The following is a 27,967-nucleotide window of genomic DNA, read 5'->3' on the forward strand; positions in this document are numbered from 1 at the left end:
ATTTGAATTTCCTGCGGCGCAGTAAAATTCACAGCGACAACCGAGTGATCAAATGAAGACACCACACCTGTATGTACAGTACAGTATAGGGCCCTGACCATGTAAAACGGTGGCATCTAACTACTGTCTATAAACTAGGAGCCTGAGTTTTCCTGTTCAGTCTCATGGTCAGGAAAGATTCAAGGTGCTACAGTACTTATACAGTATATATATTGACCCTAACTGACATCCCTCTAGTATTCTCATGCTCATCTGAGCCAATAGGAAGCAGGATGAGGGAAGGCATACAAGAGGACGAGTGACAAAGACCACCCTCGTTAGTTAGGAATTTGTTTACCCTCCGTCTAGAGCTATGACCTGTAATGGGCCACGAAGCCCTCTGGTCAACAGAGGATTACCCAAGAGGCTGTGGGGCGAGGCACACTTCCCACTGGGCGATAGCTGGCCTAATCCCCACTGATAACAACCATTACTAATGGCAATTAGGCAATTAGATCTGTGTTAATGCTGGATGGTTTGCGACATGTTTGGTGACTGAATCTCTAAGGATGTGGTCTATCTGGTCTCTCTCTCTCTCTCTCTCTCAATGGGACATAATCCCTCTTTAATTAAATAGACACAAACAGGAGTTACCTCACACTGTCTGGTGATCTGGTTTAATTTGAATAACCATTATAAATAATTATCATACTTCTGAAATTAATGTATACATTCGATAGAAAAACAACAAATGCATCAAGTAGTTAGTGTTTATTAGATATTCTTTTTTTATTCACTTATATTTAAGAAAAAGTAGAATAGTCGTTCCGTGAGCCTACTTTAAATTTGCATTTCTATTGGCCAGAAATATTACATCAGTGAATTCCAGGAGCTGTTCCAAAGCACTCCCTCTAGAGCTGAAGGACTGATTGGCCTATACTCTCTCTAGAGCTGAAGAACTGATTGGCCTATACTCTCTCTAGAGCTGAAGTACTGAGTGCCCTATACTCCCTCTAGAGCTGAAGTACTGAGTGCCCTATACTCCCTCTAGAGCTGAAGTACTGACTGCCCTATACTCCATCTAGAACTGAAGTACTGACTGGTCTATACTCCCTCTAGAGCTGAAGTACTGAGTGGTCTATACTCCCTCTAGAGCTGAAGAACTGATTGGTCTATACTCTCTCTGGAGCTGAAGTACTGAGTGGTCTATACTCTCTCTAGAGCTGAAGTACTGAGTGGTCTATACTCCCTCTAGAGCTGAAGAACTGATTGGTCTATACTCTCTCTGGAGCTGAAGTACTGAGTGGTCTATACTCCCTCTAGAGCTGAAGTACTGAGTGGCCTATACTCCCTCTAGAGCTGAAGAACTGACTGGTCTATACTCTCCTCTGGAGCTGAAGTACTGATTGGCCTATACTCCCTCTAGAGCTGAAGTACTGAGTGGCCTATACTCCCTCTAGAGCTGAAGAACTGATTGGTCTATACTCTCTCTGGAGCTGAAGTACTGAGTGCCCTATACTCCCTCTAGAGCTGAAGTACTGAGTGGCCTATACTCCCTCTAGAGCTGAAAGTACTGAGCCCTATACTCCCTCTAGAGCTGAAGTACTGAGTGGGTCTATACTCTCTCTAGAGCTGATGAGTACTGAGTGGCCTATACTCCCTCTAGAGCTGAAGTACTGAGTGGTCTATACTCTCTCTAGAGCTGAAGTACTGAGTGGCCTATACTCCCTCTAGAGCTGAGGTACTGAGTGGCCTATACTCCCTCTAGAGCTGAAGCACTGAGTGGCCTATATTCTACTCTAGAGCTGAAGTACTGAGTGGTCTATACTCTCTCTAGAGGCTGAAGTACTGAGTGCCCTATACTCCCTCCAGAGCTGAAGTACTGAGTGGTCTATACTCTCTCTGGAGCTGAAGTACTGAGTGGCCTATACTCTCTCTAGAGCTGAAGTACTGAGTGGCCTATACTCCCTCTAGAGCTGAAGTACTGAGTGGGTCTATACTCCCTCTGGAGCTGAAGTACTGAGTGGCCTATACTCCCTCTAGAGCTGAAGTACTGAGTGGCCTATACTCCCTCTAGAGCTGAAGTACTGAGTGGTCTATCCTCTCTCTAGAGCTGAAGTACTGAGTGGCCTATACTCTCTCTCGCTCATCCACACCATTAAAAGGCTTTGTTTAATCCAGCAGGGATTCCAATGTCCCCTCAGTGGCCTTTAGGTCTTAGTGTGGAGATAGTAGGGGGCAGGGAGGGTTTGAACGCTGGTAGGAATGCCCAAACAGTGCTAAAACAACCACAGCATTTCAATCCTGTGAGTAAAAACACATACCTGTTTTGATGAATGGGAGTTTCTGCCTAGTTTACTCTGCACTGTGAACACCAGGTCATTTTAGCAGAAACAACACACACATAGCTAACGCAACAGAAAAGAAACAAGGTGAACGTAGGGAGTGTAGGGTAGAGGTAGCAGAGAGACTCTGCTAATGTGAAGAAGATAAGCTGTTCTTCCATGGCCTGTTTACACACAAACAGACAGGGTCCTACGCTCTACTGTTAGCATGTTAGCATTTCCACTGATTTCTCACTGTGAGAATGCCACACAGAAAGTGGGTTCAAGACTCCACAGAACTCCCAGAACCCCAGCGGTGTAGTTATCATGCTCACACTGTAGTCGCTATGCTAGGGAACACTACTAGTTAGACCAGGTGTCATATTGATGGATGTGATGGACAGGTATTGTATGATAGTTCTGAAAATGCGAATGAAAACATGGCAGTGGTATAGGTCAACCCTGGAGGTTTTCCTATGTTTCATACCACTTGGTCGTCACACAATTGCAATCTAACATGCTGACCAAACCGTCCGCGTTGACGTGCGCAGGGCGTTTAAAAAAAAACGTGTTATTCAATAATTTCATCCAAACTGCATGTCAACAGGTATAACCCGGCTCTGAAAAAAAAAATGAGGTTATATTTTTTTTAGACGCTTGACACGCTGCAAGTCCAGCCTCTCCCATCTCCTCATGGTTTTTATGAGCATATACAGACGTGGCTGATTGAAAGATGAACTGAGGTCCACACTCCACTCCTGTTAGAGGAGGTAATGAACCTTAAAGTTGGTTGCCACCTGCCAAATATAGAAAAGAAGAAGCAGAAGAAAGATGAAGAAGGAGAGATGAATCAAAACAGTTTCCCCTTTTTATCTGTCGGAGTAGAGAAACACACGATTTTTGTGTGACTGAAAATTCTACAAAGATCCACCCTAATAAAAATGGACCTTGTGCATTTCAGGTAAAACAACAACCCAATGTTTATCTCCCATTACAAATTACTTAGCAACAGCAAGCTAGCTAAATGTCCTATAAATGTTTCATGTGTGTTTCAACTCCAAATTAAGATAGTTGTCTCACAGTTGGATTTGGTATTTTAACATGCGTGTCATGAACGCGTCTGGTGGAGCTAGAAATAATGTGCACGATGGAGGCAAGCAGACCCAGGAATGGAACCGGTTTGGTACACACGCACACCCAGGACATGGAACCGGTTTGGTCCACACGCAGACCCAGGAATGGAACCGGTTTGGTCCACACGCAGACCCAGGAATGGAACCGGTTTTGGTCCACACGCAGACCCAGGATTGGAACCGGTTTGGTCCACACGCAGACCTACGAATGGAACCGGTTTGGTCCACACGCAGACCCACGAATGGAACCGGTTTGGTCTACACAGCAGACCCAGGAATGGAACCGGTTTGGTCCACACACAGACCCACAAATGGAACCGGTTTGGTCCACACGCAGACCCATGAATGGAACCGGTTTGGTCCACACACAGACCCACGAATGGAACCGGTTTGGTCCACACGCAGACCCCACGAATGGAACCGGTTTGGTCCACACGCAGACCCACGAATGAAACCGGTTTGGTCCACACACAGACCCACGAATGGAACCGGTTTGGTTCACACGCAGACCCACGAATGGAACCGGTTTGGTCCACATGTAAACAACAAGCTCCATATAACATTTGTGATCACCTGCATGGCTGACGTGTGCTGGTTCCGTGGTGTGGGAACACCTTTTCACATCTTGACCTGAGACAAATGTATAGAGGAGAGTAGCAATACTGGGTGTCTCTGCTGTAGGGTTGTTACTGTGGGTGTCCCTCCTATAGGGTTGTTACTGTGGGTGTCCCTCCTATAGGGTTGTTACTGTGGGTGTCCCTCCTATAGGGTTGTTACTGTGGGTGTCCCTCTTATAGGGTTGTTACTGTGGGTGTCCCTCTTATAGGGTTGTTACTGTGGGTGTCCCTCTTATAGGGTTGTTACTGTGGGTGTCCCTCTTATAGGGTTGTTACTGTGGGTGTCCCTCCTATAGGGGTTGTTACTGTGGGTGTCCCTCCTATAGGGTTGTTACTGTGGGTGTCCCTCCTATAGGGTTGTTACTGTGGGTGTCCCTCTTATAGGGTTGTTACTGTGGGTGTCCCTCTTATAGGGTTGTTACTGTGGGTGTCCCTCCTATAGGGTTGTTACTGTGGGTGTCCCTCCTATAGGGTTGTTACTGTGGGTGTCCCTCCTATAGGGTTGTTACTGTGGGTGTCCCTCTTATAGGGTTGTTACTGTGGGTGTCCCTCTATAGGGTTGTACTGTGGGTGTCTCTGCTGTGGAGTTGTTACTGTGGGTTGTCCCTCTTATATGGTTGTTACTGTGGGTTCCCTCCTATAGGGTTGTTACTGTGGGTGTCCCTCCTATAGGGTTGTTACTGTGGGTGTCCCTCTTATAGGGTTGTTACTGTGGGTGTCCCTCTTATAGGGTTGTTACTGTGGGTGTCCCTCCTATAGGGTTGTTACTGTGGGTGTCCCTCCTATAGGGTTGTTACTGTGGGTGTCCCTCCTATAGGGTTGTTACTTGGGTGTCCCTCTTATAGGGTTGTTACTGTGGGTGTCCCTCTTATAGGGTTGTACTGTGGGTGTCCCTCTTATAGGGTTGTACTGTGGGTGTCTCTGCTGTAGGGTTGTTACTGTGGGTGTCTCTGCTGTAGGGTTGTTACTGTGGGTGTCCCTCTTATAGGGTTGTTACTGTGGGTGTCACCTACAACCCTAGTGTGACCCTAGGTGACCCCGTGCAGGGGGTCAGTGGCGTGCCAAATGGCCTGTCCATGTGACAGAGCAGCAGGCATGATAGATTATGGGACTGTTGTGTCAGGACGGCGAAGACCGATTGTCCAAAGTCAATTTCGAGAAAGGGAGTTCCCTCAAACGCTGTTCAATAGCAAGTGTCTTTAGTGGCTGTGAAAGACGTCTGTCTGTCTGTCTGTCTGTCTGTCTGTCTGTCTGTCTGTCTGTCTGTCTGTCTGTCTGTCTGTCTGTCTGTCTGTCTGTCTGTCTGTCTGTCTGTCAGAGAAGGAAGGCCAAGTGAAAAACAAGACTAGAAATTGTGATTTACCTTTTTTTGGACCTGTGAAATACAATTCCCATGATTTGAGCATTCATAAAATATTGAAAATGCTTCAATAGATTTGATATATGTTGTGTTTTTTTTTCTTCTTCTTCTAATTCTTTCACATTTTGCCTCCAGGCTTCTGTGATCTATGAGAAACATTTGAAGAGGTCTGAGTTAGACATCTAAGAAGCAGGTCATCACGTAACGATCTATCCGAAAACTGAATACAAAACAGGAAACAAGACATGAGGGAGTGGAGAAATGTATTATCACACCACGCCATTGTTGTCAAAATGATATATAGCGGCTGTGCTTTGTCAACACTGTAGGGCTGTATGTAATGACAATGTTTATTTTGTTGTTACCATGGATACTGTTCAAAAGTCTACGTATATGGAGGGCGGTATACTTTGACTACACATCATGCAAGAAGAATAGGCTTGTTGGAACAATTCAACCATGGAACAGGCTGCAGCAGCTCCAGCTAACCGAGGCTCTACAGGCTGAAGCAACACCAGCTAAGCAGGGCTCTACAGGCTGAAGCAACACCAGCTAAGCAGGGCTATACAGACTGCAGCAACACCAGCTAAGCAGAACTCTACAGACTGCAGCAACACCAGCTGAGCAGGGCTATACAGGCTGCAGCAAACACCAGCTAAGCAGGGCTCTACAGACTGCAGCAACACCAGCTAAGGCAGGGCTCTACAGACTGCAGCAACACCAGCTAAACAGGGCTCTACAGGCTGCAGCAGCTCCAGCTAACCGAGGCTCTACAGGCTGAAGCAACACCAGCTAAGCAGGGCTCTACAGGTTGAAGCAACACCAGCTAAGCAGGGCTATACAGACTGCAGCAACACACAGCTAAGCAGAACTCTACAGACTGCAGCAACACCAGCTGAGCAGGGCTCTACAGGCTGCAGCAACACCAGCTAGCAGGGCTCTACAGACTGCAGCAACACCAGCTAAGCAGGCTCTACAGACTGCAGCAACACCAGCTAACAGGGGCTCTACAGGCTGCAGCAGCTCCAGCTAACCGAGGCTCTACAGGCTGAAGCACACCAGCTAAGCAGCGGCTCTACAGGCTGAAGCAACACCAGCTAAGCAGGGCTATAAAGACTGCAGCAACACCAGCTAAGCAGAAACTCTACAGACTGCAGCACACCAGCTGAGCAGGGCTCTACAGGCTGCAGCAACACCAGCTAAGCAGGGCTCTACAGACTGCAGCAACACCAGCTAAGCATGGGCTCTACAGACTGCAAGCAACACCAGCTAAACAGGGCTCTACAGGCTGCAGCAGCTCCAGCTAACCGAGGCTCTACAGGCTGAAGCAACACCAGCTAAGCAGGGCTCTACAGTTGAAGCAACACCAGCTAAGCAGGGCTATACAGACTGCAGCAACACCAGCTAAGCAGAACTCTACAGACTGCAGCAACACCAGCTGAGCAGGGCTCTACAGGCTGCAGCAACACCAGCTAAGCAGGGCTCTACAGACTGCATCAACACCAGCTAAGCAGGGCTCTACAGACTGCAAGCAACACCAGCTAAACAGGGCTCTACAGGAGCTGCAGCAGCTTCCAGCTAACCGAGGCTCTACAGGCTGAAGCAACACCAGCTAAGCAGGGCTCTACAGGCTGAAGCAACACCAGCTAAGCAGGGCTATACAGACTGCAGCAACACCAGCTAAGCAGAACTCTACAGACTGCAGCAACACCAGCTGAGCAGGGCTCTACAGGCTGCAGCAACACCAGCTAAGCAAGGCTCTACAGACTGCAGCAACACCAGCTAAGCAGGGCTCTACAGACTGCAGCAACACCAGCTAAACAGGGCTCTACAGGCTGCAGCAACACCAGCTAAGCAGGGCTCTACAGACTGCAGCAACACCAGCTAAACAGGGCTCTACAGGCTGCAGCAACACCAGCTAAGCAGGGCTCTACAGACTGCAGCGACACCAGCTGAGCAGGGCTCTACAGACTGCAGCAACACCAGCTGAGCAGGGCTCTACAGGCTGCAGCAACACCAGCTAAGCAGGGCTCTACAGACTGCAGCAACACCAGCTAAAGAGGGCTCTACAGCCTGCAGCAACACCAGCTGAGCAGGGCTCTACAGACTGCAGCAACACCAGCTAAGCAGGGCTCTACAGACTGCAGCAACACCAGCTAAGCAGGGCTCTACAGGCTGCAGCAACACCAGCTAAGCAGGGCTCTACAGACTGCAACAACACCAGCTAAACAGGGCTCTACAGCCTGCAGCAACACCAGCTAAGCAGGGCTCTACAGACTGCAGCAACACCAGCTAACCGAGGCTCTACAGACTGCAGCAACCCAGCTAAGCAGGGCTCTACAGGCTGCAGCAACACCAGCTAAGCAGGGCTCTACAGGCTGCAGCAACACCAGCTAAACAGGGTTCTACAGGCTGCAGCAACACCAGCTAAGCAGGGCTCTACAGGCTGCAGCAACACCAGCTGAGCAGGGCTCTACAGACTGCAGCAACACCAGCTGAGCAGGGCTCTACAGACTGCAGCAACACCAGCTAAGCAGGGCTCTACATGAAACAGACTGTAGCAACACCAGCTGAGCAGGGCTCTACAGACTGCAGCAACAACAGCTAAGCAGGGCTCTACAGACTGCAGCAACACCAGCTAAGCAGGGCTCTACAGCCTGCAGCAACACCAGCTAAGCAGGGCTCTATAGACTGCAGCAACACCAGCTGAGCAGGGTTTTACATGAAACAGACTGCAGCAACACCAGCTAAGCAGGGCTCTACAGGCTGCAGCAACACCAGCTAAGCAGGGCTCTACAGACTGCAGCAACACCAGCTGAGCAGGGCTCTACATGAAACAGACTGCAGCAACACCAGCTAAGCAGGGCTCTACAGCCTCGCAGCAACACCAGTTGAGCAGGCTCTACATGAAACAGCCTGCAGCAACACCAGCTAAGCAGGGCTCTACAAGCCTGCAGCAAACACCAGCTAAGCAGGGCTCCTACAGCCTGCAGTAACACCAGCTAAGCAGGGCTCTACAGACTGCAGCAACACCAGCTGAGGCAGGGCTATACAGACTGCAGTAACACCAGCTAAGCAGGGCTCTACAGGCTGCAGCAACACCAGCTGAGCAGGGCTCTACAGACTGCAGCAACACCAGCTAAGGAGGGCTCTACAGACTGCAGCAACACCAGCTAAGGGCAGGGCTCTACAGCCTGCAGCACACACCAGCTAAGCAGGGCTCTACAGACTGCAGCAACACCAGCTGAGCAGGGCTCTACATGAAACAGACTGTAGCAACACCAGCTAAGCAGGGCTCTACAGACTGCAAGCAACACCAGCTAAGCAGGGCTCTACAGACTGCAGCAACAACCAGCTAAGCAGGGCTCTACAGACTGCAGCAACACCAGCTGAGCAGGGCTATACAGACTGCAGCAACACCAGCTAAGCAGGGCTCTACAGACTGCAGCAACACCAGCTGAGCAGGCCCGCTACAGACTGCAGCAACACCAGCTAAGCAGGGCTCTACAGCCTGCAGCAACACCAGCTAAGCAGGGCTCTACAGACTGCAGCAACACCAGCTGAGCAGGGCTCTACAGACTCGCAGCAACACCAGCTAAGCAGGGCTCTACAGCCTGCAGCAACACCAGCTAAGCAGGGCTCTACAGACTGCAGCAACACCAGCTGAGCAGGGCTATACAGACTGCAGCAACACCAGCTGAGCAGGGCTCTACAGCCTGCAGCAACACCAGCCTGAGCAGGGCTCTACAAGACTGCAGCAACACCAGCTAAACAGGGCTCTACAGACTGCAGCAACACCAGCTAAACAGGGCTCTACAGACTGCAGCAACACAGCTAAGCAGGGCTCTACAGACTGCAGCACACCAGCTAAGGAGGGCTCTACATTGCGATTTGAAGTATATTTCATCAACAGATTATCTGAAGGCAGAGAAAAAAAGAACAGGAAGAAAAAAGTATGAACTTAAAAAAGAAGCACTCTCTTTTTCGCTCTGTATTAACACACTGAGGCCAACAGGACACATTACGTTAATAATACATTAAAGGCAGTCACTAAGTATCCATCAGTCAACACTCCTCTGGTCAACAAAAAAGGCCCTCAACAATGACAAAACAATATTTGGCCAGATTTGTCTTTTTATTTTACCAGAGGGTGTGTGTGGTGTCTCGGGTTTACTCTGTATTTCTGTTGACACGATCCCATGTTTTAGTATTTCAATGTTTCCGTATTTCTGTGTTTCAGATTTTCAGTGTTTCAGTATTTAATCTCAGCCCCTCTGTGAGAGAGATGTCTGTTGAAATACTGGTTTGAAGTGCAGGCAGGCTTTGATGTGGGCCTAATATGGCTTGTAAAAAAGGGATGCTGCACTTTGATGTGTTGGCTGAGGCTGTCCAGACACACACACTAGCCAGGCAGGCAGGACGCTCTAGCTAGGCTAGCACCACTTGTCCTGTTTCTGCGGCTGGCTGGCTGTCATCCCTGGGCAGTAAAAGTAATGTAAACATTTGGAGGGACTAGTACGGAGTGTCGTGTGGATCTGCGAGGAGAGTTGGGGATGCATCCCAAATGGCACCTTATTCCCTATATAGTGCACTACTTTTGAACCAGAGCCCTATAGACCCTGGTCAAAAGTAGTGTACTAAATAGGGAATAGGGTGTCATTTGGGACATACGAGAGAGAGAGAGAGAGAGAGAGAGAGAGAGAGAGAGAGAGAGAATCTGGAGGGGAATGGGAATGGTGTGTCTGTCTATATGCTGCCTGGCTGTCCATCAAGACAGTGAAGGCTAAGTACTGTGGTGTTTATCTCCAGCCCTCCTTTGCCACTGTGTACATCCCGTGTGAAAGGAGTGGGTCTTCTTTACACAGCACTTAGTGAATGACGGATCAATTGAATTCAGGTCTTGACAGATCCTACATAAACAAATTGTATAATATTTCAGTGATATTCTTTTGTTTGTTTTCTACTTAAGACTGATTGATTATACTGACTAAATGGTTTGTATTATATTACAGATAACTATAGTTTACAGCCATGCAAACAGCTCACAAAATTGATGGAAGTTGTATTTTCTAAACGACTAAATTCTTTCAGACTGTAATTGGCTAATAGTCTCTGATCGTTCTCCAAGGGGAGCTGTATAGCAATGCAAGCAGCTCACAATTAATGAAAGTAGTAATTTTCTTGGGAGACTATAGCAGTGCTCAAATATGGCTGGTGTGGTGAGGTGTGGTGAGATGTGGGTGGTGAGATGAGGTGTGGGGTGGTGGATGTGGTGAGGTGAGGTGTGGTGAGATGTGGTGTGGTGAGCTGTGGTGAGGTGGGTGAGATGAGGTGAGGTGAGTGTGTGAGAGGTGTGGTGAGGTGAGATGTGGTGAGGTGTGGTGAGGGTGGTGAGATGTGGTGTGGTGAGGTGTGTTGAGATGTGGTGTGTGGTGTGGTGTGATGAGGTGAGGTGTGGTGTGGTGAGGTGTGGTGAGAAGTGGTGAGATGTGGTGTGGTGAGATGTGGTGTGGTGTGGTGAGGTGTGGTGAGTGTGGTGAGGTGTGGTGAGATGTGGTGTGGTGAGATGTGGTGTGGTGAGATGTGGTGTGGTGTGGTGAGATGTGGTGAGAAGTGGGGAGATGTGGTGAGAAGTGGTGAGATGTGGTGTGGTGAGATGTGGTGCGGGGTGGTGAGGTGTGGTGAGATGTGGTGAGATGTGGTGAGGTGTGGTGAGGTGAGGTGTGGTGAGATGTGGTGAGGTGTGGTGTGGTGAGATGTGGTGAGATGTGGTGTGGTGAGGTGTGGTGCGAGTGAGTGGTGAGGTGTGGTGCCAGTGAGTGGTGAGGTGTGGTGAGGTGAGATGTGTGAGGTGAGCTGTGGTGAGATGTGGTGAGATGTGGTGAGGTGTGGTGAGGTGAGGTGTGGTGAGATGTGGTGAGTGTGGTGAGATGTGGTGAGGTGTGTGGTGGGTGTGGTGAGGTGTGGTGAGGTGTAGTGAGATGTGGTGTGGTGAGGTGTGGTGAGGTGTGGTGTGGTGTGGTGAGGTGTGTGAGGTGTGGTGAGGTGTGGTGAGATGTGGTGTGGTGTGGTGTGATGAGGTGAGGTGTGGTGTGGTGAGGTGTGGTGAGGTGAGGTGTGGTGAGGTGTGGTGAGGTGTGGTGAGGTGTGGTGAGATGTGGTGTGGTGTGGTGTGGTGAAGTGTGGTGAGGTGTGGTGTGGTGAGGTGTGGTGAGGTGTAGTGAGGTGTGGTGAGGTGTGGTGAGGTGTGTGGTGAGGTGAGGTGTGGTGAGATGTGGTGAGATGTGGTGTGGTGAGATGTGGTGTGGTGAGATGTGGTGAGGTGTGGTGAGGTGTGGTGAGGTGAGGTGTGGTGAGATGTGGTGAGGTGTGGTGAGGTGGGGTGAGGTGTGGTGAGGTGTGGTGTGGTGAGATGTGGTGAGATGTGGTGAGTGTGGTGAGTGGTGAGGTGAGGTGTGGTGAGATGTGAGGTGTGGTGAGGTGGGTGAGGTGTGGGTGATGGGTGAGTGTGTGGTGAGATGTGGTGAGGTGAGGTGTGGTGTGGTGTGGTGAGGTGTAGTGAGATGTGGTGAGGTGTAGTGAGGTGTGGTGAGGTGTGGTGAGGTGTGGTGAGGTGTGGTGAGATGTGGTGAGATGTGGTGAGGTGTAGTGAGGTGTGGTGAGGTGTAGTGAGGTATGGTGAGGTTTGGTGAGTTGTGGTGAGGTGTAGTGAGATGTGGTGAGGTGTAGTGAGATGTGGTGAGTGTGGTGAGGTGTGGTGAGGTGTGGTGAGGTGTAGTGAGGTGTGGTGAGGTGTGGTGAGATGTGGTGAGGTGTGGTGAGGTGTGGTGAGGTGTGGTGAGGTGTGGTGAGATGTGGTGAGATGTGGTGAGGTGTAGTGAGGTGTGGTGAGGTGTGGTGAGGTGTAGTGAGGTATGGTGAGGTGTGGTGAGATGTGGTGAGATGTGGTGTGGTGAGATGTGGTGAGGTGAGGTGTGGTGAGGTGTGGTGAGGTGTGGTGAGATGTGGTGAGATGGGGTGAGGTGGGGTGTGGTGAGGTGTGGTGAGGTGTGGTGAGGTGTGGTGAGATGTGGTGAGGTGTAGTGAGTTGTGGTGAGGTGAGGTGTGGTGAGATGTGGTGTGGTGAGGTGAGATGTGGTGAGGTGTGGTGAGATGTGGTGTGTGTGGTGTGGTGAGGTGAGGTGTGGTGAGGTGTGGTGAGGTGTGGTGAGATGTGGTGAGGGTGTAGTGAGATGTGGTGAGATGTGGTGTGGTGTGGTGAGGTGTGGTGAGGTGAGGTGTGGTGAGGTGTGGTGAGATGTGGTGAGGTGTGGTGTGGTGTGGTTTGGTGAGGTGAGATGTGGTGTGGTGACGTGTGGGGAGATGTGGTGAGATGTGGTGAGGTGAGATGTGGTGAGGTTTGGTGAGATGTGGTGAGGTGAGATGTGGTGAGGTGAGATGTGGTGAGGTGTGGTGAGGTGTGGTGAGATGTGGTGAGGTGTGGTGAGATGTGGTGAGGTGTGGTGAGATGTGGTGAGATGTGGTGAGGTGTGGTGAGGTGTGGTGAGATGTGGTGAGATGTGGTGTGGTGAGATGTGGTGAGATGTGGTGAGTGTGGTGAGGTGTGGTGAGGTGTGGTGTGGTGAGGTTTGGTGAGATGTGGTGAGGTGAGATGTGGTGAGGTTAGATGTGGTGAGATGTGGTGAGGTAAAATGTGGTGAGATGTGGTGAGGTGTGGTGAGGTGTGGTGGGTGTGGTGAGATGTGGTGAGGTGTGGTGAGGTGTGGTGAGATGTGGTGAGATGTGGTGTGGTGAGATGTGGTGAGGTGTGGTGTGGTGTGGTGAGGTGTGGTGAGATGTGGTGAGGTGTGGTGAGATGTGGTGAGGTGTGGTGAGATGTGGTGAGATGTGGTGAGGTGTGGTGAGGTGTGGTGTGGTGAGGTGAGATGTGGTGTGGTGAGATGTGGTGAGATGTGGTGAGGTGTGGTGAGGTGTGGTGAGGTGTGGTGTGGTGAGGTTTGGTGAGATGTGGTGAGGTGAGATGTGGTGAGGTTAGATGTGGTGAGATGTGGTGAGGTAAAATGTGGTGAGATGTGGTGAGGTGTGGTGAGGTGTGGTGAGGTGTGGTGAGATGTGGTGAGGTGTGGGAGGTGTGGTGAGATGTGGTGAGATGTGGTGTGGTGAGATGTGGTGAGGTGTGGTGTGGTGTGGTGAGGTGTGGTGAGGTGTGGTGAGATGTGGTGAGATGTGGTGAGGTGTGGTGAGGTGTGGTGAGGTGTAGTGAGGTGTGGTGAGGTGTGGTGAGGTGTGGTGAGGGTGTGGTGAGGTGTAGTGAGGTGTGATGAGGTGTATTGAGGTGTAGTGAGGTGTGATGAGGTGTGGTGAGATGTGGTGAGATGTGGTGTGGTGAGATGAGGTGTGGTGAGGTGTGGTGAGATGTGGTGAGATGGGGTGAGGTGTGGTGTGGTGAGATGAGGTGTGGTGAGGTGTGGTGAGATGTGGTGAGGTGTGGTGAGGTGTGGTGAGATGTGGTGAGGTGTGGTGGTGGGGTGTGGTGAGGTGTAGTGAGATGTGGTGAGGTGTGGTGAGGTGTGGTGAGATGTGGTGAGATGTGGTGAGATGTCGTGTGGTGTGGTGAGGTGTGGTGAGGTGAGGTGTGGTGAGGTGTGGTGAGATGTGGTGAGGTGTGGTGTGGTGAGGTGAGATGTGGGTGGTGTGGTGTGGGGAGATGTGGTGTGGAGAGATGTGGTGAGGTGTGGTGAGGTGAGATGTGGTGTGGTGTAGTGAGATGTGGTGAGGTGTGGTGAGGTGTGGTGTGGTGAGGTGAGATGTGGTGTGGTGAGGTGTGGTGAGGTGTGGGGAGATGTGGTGAGGTGTGGTGTGTTGAGGTTTGGTGAGATGTGGTGAGGTGAGGTGTGGTGAGGTGTGGTGAGGTGTGGTGAGATGTGGTGTGGTGTGGTGAGGTGTGGTGAGATGTGGTGAGGTGTGGTGTGGTGTGGTGAGGTGTGGTGAGGTGTGGTGTGGTGAGATGTGGTGGTGTAGTGAGAGGAGATGTGGTGAGGTGTTTTGAGATGTGGTGAGGTGTGGTGAGATGTAGTGAGGTGTGGTGAGGTGTGGTGATGTGTGGTGAGGTGTGGTGTGGTAAGGTGTGGTGAGGTGTGGTGAGATGTGGTGAGGTGTGGTGAGGTGTGGTGAGGTGTGGTGAGGTGTGGTGTGGTGAGATGTGGTGAGGTGTGGTGAGGTGTGGTGAGGTGAGATGTGGTGAGGTGTGGTGAGGTGTGGTGAAGTTAGTGAGGTGTGGTGAGGTGTGGTGAGGTGTGGTGAGATGAGATGTGGTGAGGTGTGGTGAGGTGAGGTGAGGTGTTTTGAGGTGTGGTGAGATGAGGTGAGGTTTGGTGAAGTGTGGTGAGGTGTGGTGAGATGTGGTGAGGTGTGGTGTGATGTAGTGAGGTGTGGTGAGGTGCGGTGAGGTGCGGTGTGGTGAGGTGTGGTGAGGTGTGGTGTGATGAGGTGTGGTGTGATGTAGTGAGGTGTGGTGAGGTGTGGTGTGGTGAGATGTGGTGTGGTGTGGTGTGGTGAGGTGTAGTGAGGTGTGGTGTGGTGAGGTGTGGTGAGATGAGGTTTGAGGTGTTTTGAGGTGTGGTGAGATGAGGGGTTGTGTCTGAGGTGTGAAGCGGATGTATATATCATGACGTAGGTAAAGGTCAGGCACAGTGCATCTAATTCTTCTCCTGATTGTTATGAAGGGCGTTGTGTCAGCATCCATCAGCCCACTTTATAAAGTCTCCTGCCGGTTTGTAGTGCCTCTCTTCCAACAGGCCCTAATGCATTCTCTATGACCTCCTGGGTGTAAATCACATATCTGGCCTCAGATCTTCCACACACAGCGTGTGTGTGTGTGTGTGTGTGTGTGTGTGTGTGTGTGCTTACGTGCGTGTCCCCGTTGGTGTTTGTGTATGAAAATAGAGAATAAGAGGGTCCTCCTTTTTCTCTTTATGTTTACACAAGTAGGACCTAGCTTTCACATAACAATTGCTTTTAATATCAATATTGCTTTTAAATTACTACACGTTGGGAACTAACTTTGACTGTGGCCTACCATTCCAGACTCTCCTCTGTCTGCTCTCTCAGTGTATATTGAGACCAACAGGTGGCAGTAGCTGGCTTGTGTTTCTACTGCAATGTTTTTTTTTACTAGGCTCACACAGTGAGTTACAGCATACACATAGGACTGAGTAAATGCACCATCATTAACTAATCAAAGGACTTCAGAGGACTTCAGTCACTCCTACTATACTGACTGCATTTGCGTCGTTCCTCTAATATTTTAAGTAGAAATTGTGCACAAGTACTGCATTTAAAAAGCCTTTTGTATTAAATCACGTGCCTGTTTAATATAGACCAAATGAAAAATTCTATAAATCAGATTTTTCATATGAATAAAGACTTGATATATTGCCAAAATTCTACATTTTGACATGTACCTCTAAGCATCCACTGTGAATCACTTCACCCCAACATCTCTGTTTTCACCATCATTTTATCCCACTTAACTCCAACATCTCTCTGTGTTTTCACCATCATTTTATCCCACTTAACCCCAACATCTCTCTGTGTTTTCACCATCATTTTATCGCACTTAACCCCAACATCTCTCTGTGTTTTCACCATCATTTTATCCCACTTAACCCCAACATCTCTCCGTGTTTCACCATCATTGTAAATTCCTAGTGATATTGTTGCTTTGACAATAATCTGAAGATGATTATTTATTTCATGTGATTAGTGATTCACTATAAATGTACAACAAACTAAAAAAAACTATGACTCATTTTAAGGTCAACCCTGTTAGGTGAACTGAGCTCTCATTTTAATATGGTGAAACGATTCCTTAAAAAAAATCTCTATTCATAAGAAACATTTGACTATTATTAGTGTTAAATCAGCTGCGTTAGTTGTTCTCTTTTTGAAAATGTTCTTGTGTTTGTGGTGGAAAACAGCGGGTCGATCATAACACGTCAACCCTGTTACCCAGAGATAGACAGGCTAGAATTAATACATCAACCCTGTTACCCATAGATAGACAGGCTAGAATAATACATCAACCCTGTTACCCAGAGATAGACAGGCTAGAATTAATACATCAACCCTGTTACCCAGAGATAGACAGGCTAGAATTAATACATCAACCCTGTTACCCAGAGATAGACAGGCTAGAATTAATACATCAACCCTGTTACCCAGAGATAGACAGGCTAGAATTAATACATCAACCCTGTTACCCAGAGATAGACAGGCTAGAATTAATACATCAACCCTGTTACCCAGATAGACAGGCTAGAATTAATACATCAACCCTGTTACCCATAGATAGACAGGCTAGAATTAATACATCAACCCTGTTACCCAATAGATAGACAGGCTAGAATTAATACATCAACCCTGTTCCCCAGAGATAGACAGGCTAGAATTAATACATCAACCCTGTTACCCAATAGATAGACAGGCTAGAATTAATACATCAACCCTGTTACCCAGAGATAGACAGGCTAGAATTAATACATCAACCCTGTTACCCATAGATAGACAGGCTAGAATTAATACATCAATCCTGTTACCCATAGATATACTGCTAGAATTAATACATCAATCCTTTTACCCAATAGATAGACAGGCTAGAATTAATACATCAACCCTGTTACCCAGAGATAGACAGGCTAGAATTAATACATCAACCCTGTTACCCATAGATAGACTGGCTAGAATTAATACATCAATCCTGTTACCCAATAGATAGACAGGCTAGAATTAGTTTTAACAATTTAAATGTATTTTTTTTGGTTTGTTTTTTTGTGAAGCTTGCATTCAATTGCCCCTCCTTGTTGCACACAACAAGCTTCCATTCCCTCTGTCACAAAAGGGGATTTATGGCTGATTTAAAATGAAGACATCATCCTTGTTATGGTCAACCGTGTAACTTTATTTGGCACTTCATAGGCATATATTATAGTCATATATAAGTAACCTCTTGAGACATTTGCTCCTTATGACAGAATGTTAAAATTTGATGAAATCAAACGTTTTTTTTTTCTTCATTAAGTAAGTTACACTACTCAAAAAGTGCCTAATTGGTGAAATGACCGATAGTAGTACTACACATTGTATGCCTAAATATGACGTTTTCCCCCTTGATAGAAATGCATAATTCAATGTAGATGGATTTTAGATATACAGCAGAAGGCAAACGTTATGTTTTATAATTTGAATAAAAACTTTTGGTTCACTTGGTTTATTATCCACAGAGCTGTCGTGAGACATTTGGGAGTGTTTTTATTTATTTAGGAAACAACTATGCCTTGTTCTCAATAATTGCTTAGTTTAAATGTTTGGATATTTAAATATCTGATACTATCATTAGAATACAACAAAGCCAGATAGCATGAGAACTGGGATGTACCAATATGCAAATAGGTTTGTGAGTGTGTTTATATCTGTGTAACTGTTGTGTACATGCTAAAACTCACAAATATTTATGGATACTTGCTCTGAATTGTTTTCTGGGGAATATCAGATAAATAATAGGAATCAATGTGGTCTTAATTAAATCCTTATCAAACGTACTGTTCACATTCCAAAGGAGACGTAATCAGTAGTTAACCAAGGAGGAAGACAGTGGCATCCTGTCTCTGTCTGAGTGTCTTTTAACTAAATCCTTCTAATGTTCTCTTCTTCCTCCTAATCATTCACAGTCAATTCACCAAACTAAATAACCAACGTTTTGTATTATTTTTTAATTTTTTTTTCTCAATATTCAGAATGTAACGATTTGGAAGTAGCTATCTGTGAGATCAGGAGGCCTTGGCAGTAGCTGTGACTGTGCCAAACACAACAGTCATGTCTCCCCCAGTCACCTCAGCCCAAACATACACCTAATCCCACATGACCCACCAGATCAAAACTTAGAACGCACAAGACAGTTTAAAAATAGAGAGGGCAAAGGTAAAATCTACACAGGGATTTAGGGTCTTACCATTATCACGGAACGGCCAGCCTCTATGAGAAAGTAGTACCCCAGCCAGCCTGGAATATTATGGGGGGGGGGGGGGGGGGATTGCGTGTAGAAGTGGAATTCCGTAGGCTGAGGCAGGGGCCTGGAGCGAAGACGCCGTGAAGCAGTTTGAAGTGTGTATATTTAGGAAATAGCAATAGCCACTCATTGGTTCGGCAGGAGGGAGGCCGTGGAAAGTCAAACGGGAGCGTGTATTTACCCAGGTGATATCATAGAGAGAAAAAAAAATCATTTTGGCAGATCTGGGGGTGTAATCAGTGGGGAAACAGCTGATGTCGACCCCGTGACTATTGGTGATAACAACATGGAAAAGGGGGTCTGTCTGGCCAGTCCCTTACACTGTACCCCTAGTCTCCATCATGATGCCTTGTGTGCACAGGGGGTCATGTTATGAAGGACACCCAATATGAAGGGCACTTGTGGTATGATGAATAGCACTTCAGAAGGCCCATTTATTCCATTATGAGTGGTGTTCAAACACACTTTGAGAGCCACTGGGTTCAGTAGCTGCAGTGTATCAGGTAAAAGCTGCTAGGGGGATTTTTCAAAGGCTATTTTCTTTTCTTTCTTTGATCTTAACACCTCTGATTGGGATCATGGACATACCCTTTGTCCTGGGAAAATGAAATTCCCCTCCCCGTAGGACAACTTCATCTCTGGCCTATCTGAATTGATTGCATGGTGTGCTATGGTTTTATGATAATAACAATACGCATAATAAACCAATTGGATAAATTATCAAAGAAACTTCTAAGATTTTTCTTTTTTTTTAAGTTGAAAATAAACTGTTAAAAAAGAGAAAAGAAATACCACTTAATTAAAATTCAGTCAATTTCAAGACATTGTAGCCTGTCTCTCAATCCACAGTAAGTAGCAGGATTTATTAACACCTTGTAGGTTGTATACAAAGTCATTACCGACATGAAAACAGTTAAGCTCCTTAAAGGAAAGGGTGTTCTGAAGCTTGACAACAACAAAAAAGTATGTTATTTCAAGGGGAGTCGGAGCTTGGGTTTATTGTTAGCTTTTGGCCGCAAAAAAAATAGAGTCAGAAATGCTTTAAAGCACACTCCAAAGCTGACCTTTACGGCTCAATCAAAAACAGACTGTTTGGCTAAATGAGGCAGGCAGCGAAGCTTTAGCACGTTGAAGCGGGAGAATGAACATTTTTACTGTGGTGCATTCCGATTGTAAAAAATGCTCAAAGGAGCGAATTAAAAAATAAAATAAAATGAACAATAGAAAAGCAGTTGTCTCTGTCATTGGAAAAGAGCTAAATAACTTGCATTCTGTATAACCTGTCATTTGAGGAGTGAAGGCTTGAACAATAGCGCACACCGCACACTGACAAGCTGTAGTCACTTTCGGATCAATTCTTGACTAAACCTTTAGCGATTTTGAGACTTTTTTCCCCCTATAACGTTAGAACATTCATTGTATTCAGTAGGCCTATATATTTATGCATATTTCATGTTTGTAAATGTCGTTCATTGCATTAATGATTCTCTTTACTGTAATAGGCTAATTGTTCTTTATTTCCCTGTTAGGGTTATACCAGTTAAAACACATACACGCAGGATAATTAGGCTAGACCTACTATTGTCTAGTAATAATATAAATTGTAAATCTTAAATGGGAGACAAAGAATAAATGACGCAGGCGGTCAGTTTTCACGACAATAATTAGCCTAAACACAAAAGCATCAGAGACGCGAAGTAATGAGGTCGATGTTAAACATTTTTGAAGAATAATTATTTTAAATTCGTAAAAGCTGTCAACCTTAATCTTATATTTTATTTAAATTAAAACTCCACAAACGTCTTCATGTATTGCACTCAGAAGGATAGGCTATCTACTCAGAGGTACATATGTTTAAATGAAAATGATTTAAATTAGTGACTTACAAATGCAAACGCATCAAATCCTAGAACTTGAGGCTAATTCAATTGACATTTATTGCGGCTTGAGATAAATTCATATTTTGTTAAGAGGTTAGTCACATGCACCATATAAAAAATTGGAACACATTCATGGCCTTTGTCAACAGCCAATCATCAATTTCTTATTTATGCTCACGGAGAGAATAAGTTAGAACTTTTAAATAGCATATTATTGCCACGTAGGCCTACTGTAAATTACTGTAATTATTCACATGTCAATTACTGTAATTATTCCCATGTCAATTACTGTAATTATTCCAAAGATAATTAAAACAATTGTTTCATCTTATTCTCTTCAACTGTTGGTTTAAATTATGATTTAGTTTCCTGTCGTTTTACATGTCATTCTTCTTTTTTACAAAACAAACTGTCAGGTGCAACGGTGCTAAAGAAGAGTATCTAAGAGAAATTAAATTATTCTTATTTATTTCTATACTTATATGCATTTCCTTATTGTAAAAAAAAAAAATGTAGGCTATCACAAAGTTGACAGCTATTATCCTAACTAAAACTTAAACTGATTAAACAAATAAGGAAACATATGAAGAGTTTCATTCCAAAATGCTGTATATCCATTTTCAGAAGTGTAGTATTAGATTGTATTGTTTAGAGAAATGATGAGAGAGATTGGTGTCTAATCGTGGCGTGGGGTTGTTCAGTGACAGACATGTATTTGTTTAAAATCTACCACTCGATGGTTTCACTTCAGAGAGACAAATGATGATATTTTATTATTTTTTTACAAAATCCTTTATATGCGCTCTAATAGAAGAGGTAGTGCTGCTAGGTTTTATACAGTCAAATGTAACAAAGAACTACTTTTTTTTTATAAAGAACTGTACAAATTATACATTGTGACATCAACGTTTAAAAAGGTTGAAAAATAATAATTCAATACAGTAATATGAGATATTTGACATTATAGTTATTTAGCAGTTCCTCTTATCCAGAGCAACTTCCAGTTTGTGCGTTCAACTTAAGACGGCTAGGTGACACAACGACATATCACAGTCAATCACAAGGGACAAGATCATTATATTCCAGCTAAACAACGGATATCGCATTTTGCAACAATAAAAAAATATATATACAAATTTTCATACACATCTAAAAATCTATGAATTAAAAATATGAGAATAGTAATAATTTTACGTACACATGAAGGTGCCCATAAGGAGACATTTCAGATGAGGAAAAAGAAGGAAAATAAATTGGTTGATATAGCATTAACTCCTCATATTTAAATTGATTGATTATTGATTGTTCTATTTACAGACATTGCATCAAATATGAAAATTATGCCTCACCTTTTTCATTGTCCCTTTTTGATGCCATCAGTGTTTGTGTTGGTATTTCAATTTATAGACACTTTTCACATATACACCAAAATGTATATGCAAAAAATTAATAATACAAATGTGAACGGTATAGTGACATTATTTTCATAATTATTATGCTATCACTCTGATATTATACATTTTGACAGAAAGGTCATTGAACTGGACTACAGTAGCTATTGCTTTAAAAATATAATTTAAATCATCAAAACAAAAAAAAACATATCACCATGTCCATTGATAGTGCATGATGTGTGATGTGATGGTAGGGGGGATGTAACTGGCCTCTCCCTGAGGGGAGGGGGGGGATGTAACTGGCCTTCCCTGAGGAGGAGGGGGGGATGTAACTGGCCTCTCCCTGAGGAGAAGGGGGGGATGTAACTGGCCTCTCCCTGAGGAGGAGGGGGGATGTAACTGGCCTCTCCCTGAGGAGGGGGGGGGGATGTAACTGGCCTCTCCCTGAGGCGGAGGGGGGGGGGATGTAACTGTTCTCTCCCTGAAGAGGAGGGGGGGGGGGTGTAACTGGCCTCTCCCTGAGGAGGGGAGGGGGGGGATGTAACTGGCCTCTCCCTGAGGAGGGGGGGGGGGGGTGGATGTAACTGGCCTCTCTGAGGAGGAGGGGGGGGGGGGGGTGGATGTAACTGGCCTTCCCTGAGGAGGAGGAGGGGGGGATGTAACTGGCCTCTCCCTGAGGAGGAGGAGGAGGAGGGGGGGGGATGTAACTGGTCTCTCCCTGAGGAGGAGGAGGAGGGATGTAACTGGCCTCTCCCTGAGGAGGAGGGGGGGATGTAACTGGCCTCTCCGTGAGGAGGAGGAGGAGGAGGAGGGATGTAACTGGCCTCTCCCTGAGGAGGAGGAGGAGGAGGGATGTAACTGGCCTCTCCCTGAGGAGGAGGGGAGGAGGGGGGGTGGATGTAACTGGCCTCTCCCTGAGGAGGAGGGGGGATGTAACTGGCCTCTCCCTGAGGAGGAGGAGGAGGGGGGATGTAACTGGCCTCTCCGTGAGGAGGAGGAGGAGGAGGAGGAAGAGGGATATAACTGGCCTCTCCCTGAGGAGGGGGAGGAGGGGGGGTGGATGTAACTGGCCTCTCCCTGAGGAGGAGGAGGGGGGATGTAACTGGCCTTCCCTGAGGAGGAGGAGGAGGAGGGGGGGGATGTAACTGGTCTCTCCCTGAGGAGGAGGAGGAGGGATGTAACTGGCCTCTCCCTGAGGAGGGGGGGGGATGTAACTGGCCTCCCTGGGAGGAGGAGGAGGAGGGATGTAACTGGCCTCTCCCTGAGGAGGAGGAGGAGGAGGAGGGATGTAACTGGCCTCTCCCTGAGGAGGAGGGGGGGTGGATGTAACTGGCCTCTCCCTGAGGAGGAGGAGGGGGGGATGTAACTGGCCTCTCCCTGAGGAGGAGGGTGGGGGGATGTAACTGCCTCTCCCTGAGGAGGAGGTGGGGGGGATGTAACTGGCCTCTCCCTGAGGAGGAGGAGGAGGAGGAGGGGGGATATAACTGGCCTCTCCCTGAGGAGGAGGAGGGGGGGATGTAACTGGCCTCTCCCTGAGGAGGAGGGGGGGGATGTAACTGGCCTCTCCCTGAGGAGGAGGGTGGGGGGGGGATGTAACTGGCCTCTCCCTGAGGAGGAGGAGGAGAGGAGGGGGGGATGTAACTGACCTCTCCCTGAGGAGGAGGAGGAGGGGGGGGATGTAACTGGCCTCTCCCTGAGGAGGAGGAGGGGGGGGGGGATGTAATGGCCTCCCTGAGGAGGAGGGGGGGGATGTAACTGACCTCTCCCTGAGGAGGGGAGGGGGGGATGTAACTGGCCTCTCCCTGAGGAGGAGGGGTGGGGGGGGGGGGATGTAACTGGCCTCTCCCTGAGGAGGAGGAGGGGGGATGTAACTGGCCTCTCCCTGAGGAGGAGGAGGGGGGGATAACTGGCCTCTCCCTGAGGAGGAGGGTGGGGGGGGGATGTAACTGGCCTCTCCCTGAGGAGGAGGGAGGACTTACCTCCTATTGTTCCTCACTTGAGCCTCAGGGATGAAAATGATTGACTCTACATAAAATCTGCTGCTTTCAAGTCCTCTGAGTAAAGAAAGAAAAAAGAGCAGAGAAGATATAACTGATATAAGACGTCAATCATCCTCTTTCTGATGCACTGCCGTTTGGCATCACCTGTTTTAAACCCAAGTCGAAAGAAACTGAGTTGGGGTCAAATCTTTTGTTATGTTAGTAAATGGAGAAAACTTGATCAATTTCAGGAGTTGAAATTTGCCCATATAATTTTCAATCCATCAACTGAATTTAAATGTGTTTGTTAGTTGAAATACATTGAAATTGAACCCAGTTCCATGATACATGGCAATATTTTCAAAACAAATGAGACTTGTATAATTTGTTATTATAATCAAATTCCAATAACCATTCTCTGCTAAGCTTGGTATTATAGCTTCCATTATCAGAGCAAAATCAATGGCCTGAAAACCTCCCCTACAGCAGCACCTACCTCAGATAAAGGTTTGACCCTGCTACAATCTACACCATGACTTTCACAGGGTCTAGACCCCTCAAACTCAACTCTGGACCTCAGAGCCAGTTCCACTGCTTTTTTCCATTGTTCGCCCTCTAATCAAGACCTGATTTAGACCTGGGACACCAGGTGGGTGCAATTAATTATCAGGTAGAACAGAAAACCAGCAGGCTCCGGACCTCGTAGGGTAAGAGTTGAATAGCCCTGATGTAGACCCTGCTAGAGTCAATACGGCGGGCTTGGCTCCCCAGCCTCCCAGCCTCCCATCCTGCATCCTCCCAGCCTCCCAGCCTCCTAGCCTCCCTCTACTCTACTCTACTCTACTCCAGCAGCGTGGCGAGCAGATGTGGGGTGGCCAGGCCTAGCAGCGCTGCAGGGCCTCCCTCAGTCACATAAAACCTGAGCTGTGCTGAGTCCAGCACAATGGTGGGTTAGGATTACAGCTGCAAATAGGCCTCACAGAAAGCCAGGGGCCTAACAACTAATGTATCCAATTAAGGATAATCCAATGATGAAGCATTGTCTCAGTCAGATAACATAGCTGCTAAGTGCCCCTGCTAATGAGAATAGTGACAGACAGAGAAGCAGTATATCCCTCCTCCGAGGTCCTGGACAACAACAACATCCTTCCTCCGAGGTCCTGGACGACAACAACATCCTTCCTCAGAGGTCCTGGATGACAACAACATCCCCTCCGAGGTCCTGGACAACAACAACATCCTAGCTCTGAGGTCCTGGACGACAACAACATCCTTCCTCTGAGGTCCTGGATGACAACAACATCCCTCCTCCGAGGTCCTGGACGACACAACATCCTTCCTCCGAGGTCCTGGACGACAACAACATCCTTCCTCCGAGGTCCTGGACGACAACAACATCCTTCCTCCGAGGTCCTGGACAACAACAACATCCTTCCTCCGAGGTCCTGGACAACAACAACATCCTTCCTCCGAGGTCCTGGACAACAACAACATCCTTCCTCCGAGGTCCTGGACGACAACAACATCCTTCCTCCGAGGTCCTGGACAACAACAACATCCTTCCTCAGAGGTCCTGGACGACAACAACATCCTTCCTCAGAGGTCCTGGACGACAACAACATCCTTCCTCTGAGGTCCTGGACGACAACAACATCCTTCCAGAGGTCCTGGACGACAACAACATCCTTCCTCTGAGGTCCTGGATGACAACAACATCCTTCCTCTGAGGTCCTGGATGACAACAACATCCTTCCTCAGAGGTCCTGGACAACAACAACATCCCTCCTCCGAGGTCCTGGACGACAACAACAACATCCTTCCTCAGAGGTCCTGGACGACAACAACATCCTTCTTCAGAGGTCCTGGACGACGACAACAACAACAACAGCCCTCACACACCGGCTCTGTGTGTGATTTTAGGGACCATCGTCATGTGGATGCTGTGACATAATTGGATGGTTAGATTAGATGCATTGAGGAGATACCGGTTGTACATCTCTGCTCCTCCCTGGATGGGTTGGTGCTGTAGAGTGAAGCCCTCCTCTGCAGAGCAAAGGGACTACATAGAAAGTAAACAGTATCATATACTGCATGTTCTGAGTGGTAGGCTAAAATAAATACTTTATCACAGTAATATAGGCATATATTTTATTCAATTTATCAAAATGTATTCATCCAGATTAGTTTTCATAATTAAAAGAGAGTTCTGATCCAAACAGCAGCTTGAACAGACTTTCGCACTATCAGACTTTAGGCTCTTTCAGACTTTAGGCCTGTCAGACTTGCGACCTATTCAGACTTTCACCCTATCAGACTTTAGGCCTATCAGACTTTAGCCTATCAGACGTTCGGCCTATCAGACTTTCGGCCTATCAGACTTTCGACCTATCAGACTTTCGACCTATCAGACTTTAGGCCTGTCAGACTTTCGACCTATCAGACTTTCGACCTGTCAGACTTTCGACCTATCAGACTTTCGACCTATCAGACTTTAGGCCTATCAGGCTTAGGCCTATCAGACTTTCGACCTATCAGACTTTAGGCCTGTCAGACTTTCGACCTATCAGACTTTCGACCTATCAGACTTTAGGCCTATCAGACTAGACCTATCAGACATTCTAACCCTGTTCGTGGAGAGAACCCTCCTGTAGGTCTTCAGTTTATCAACCAGCTAATTATTAGAATCAGTTGTGCTAGATTAGGGTTGGAGGTAAAACCTGCAGGACGGTAGCTCTTGGAGAGCCCTGTTATAACACATTATACAGTAGTAGTCAAGCATTTCTAAGTTGTGGTCTTCAGCAAAATCAACGGCTAAGATAAAATTCATTTAAAAAACGTTTTTTTTTTATTAAGTAAAAAAAAAAAGGAAATTCTAATCCAGGATTACCCATTTAATGTAATTACAGTTTTTACGCTCATTGACCGCTTTTACACCTCTGTACTAACACGGTGTTACGGTCAGGAATGTCCTTTTAAACACCCGAGGAAAGAAAAGAGGTGTCAATTGTCCTTAAGTCTCTTCTAACCCAAACTAATTGAACTGGACACTCAAACGCAATGGGCTAATTGGTAAGCGACGTTTGCTCAATGAATTATAATCTGCAGAGGTGTTCATAAAGTTGTATTTTTGGAGCGAAGTTATTAAAGGAGTTCATGTGTTGCTGAATAAAAAGATATATCTGTGTGGGAGAGGCCTCTGGGGAATTTCTCATTCATTATTCCGGATTTAGTTTAATGGTGTACACATAATGAGACCTTTGCTCACAAAAACACCCGCTGGGAAAGCAGTTCAGTGTCAGAGAGAAGCACATTATTCCAATACATTGGCTCCCACCACGTAACTAGAATGAATAGATTATTAAAACCATAGAAATATATTATTTTTCCGTGGCTCCAACCAAACCTCTGAATAATTCAGCTATACTAAAACATGTATATATTTGAGTAATACTAAAACATGTATATATTTGAGTAATACTAAAACATGTATATATTTGAGTAATACTAAAACATGTATATATTTGAGTAATACTAAAACATGTATATATTTGAGTAATACTAAAAACATGTATATATTTGTGTAATACTAAAAACATGTATATATCTGTGTAATAATTTGTTATTTTTTGTCCTTGTCAGTTATACGTCCATATTATTTTAATTATTTAGCCATTAAATATTTTCTGGTAATAAAATAAATAATAAAAATAGAAACCCAATTGTCACTCATTTAGGAACACAGAAATTCATTGCAGCAAGAAAATTCAGTTCACTCTACGAGTCTTGAGTAGCTGAAGGAGCAAAATGATTGTATTGTTTGAGTGAAAGCCCTCCTTCCCTCCATTTAAAACCTCACTGTGTTATCCAGCTGTCTGATCTGTGTTATCCAGCTGTCTGATCTGTGTTATCCAGCTGTCTGATCTGTGTCACTGTGTTATCTAGCTGTCTGATCTGTGTTATCCAGCGGTCTGATCTGTGTCACTGTGTTATCCAGCTGTCTGATCTGTGTTATCCAGCTGTCTGATCTGTGTTATCCAGCTGTCTGATCTGGTTATCCAGCTGTCTGATCTGTGTCACTGTGTTATCTAGCTGTCTGATCTGTGTTATCCAGGCTGTCTGATCTGTGTCACTGTGTTATCCAGCTGTCTGATCTGTGTATCCAGCTGTCTGATCTGTGTTATCCAGCTGTCTGATCTGTGTTATCCAGCTGTCTGATCTGTGTCACTGTGTTATCT

At 46.6% G+C, this 27,967-nt stretch overlaps 1 protein-coding gene across 1 annotated transcript in view; it reads left to right on the forward strand.

Moving 5' to 3' along the window:
- LOC115187850 (extensin-like) overlaps window positions 1–25,459 on the forward strand; it is a 50,504-nt gene extending 25,045 nt beyond the window's left edge. Inside the window, exon 3 of the mRNA XM_029746883.1 lies at window positions 25,048–25,459. Within this exon, the coding sequence (XP_029602743.1) occupies window positions 25,048–25,459 (412 nt within the window). The remainder of the gene's footprint in view (window positions 1–25,047) is intronic.
- The last annotated feature ends 2,508 nt before the right edge of the window (window positions 25,460–27,967 follow it).

This window comes from Salmo trutta, unplaced genomic scaffold (assembly GCF_901001165.1).
Source record: "Salmo trutta unplaced genomic scaffold, fSalTru1.1, whole genome shotgun sequence".
Classification (NCBI taxonomy): Eukaryota; Metazoa; Chordata; class Actinopteri; order Salmoniformes; family Salmonidae; genus Salmo; species Salmo trutta.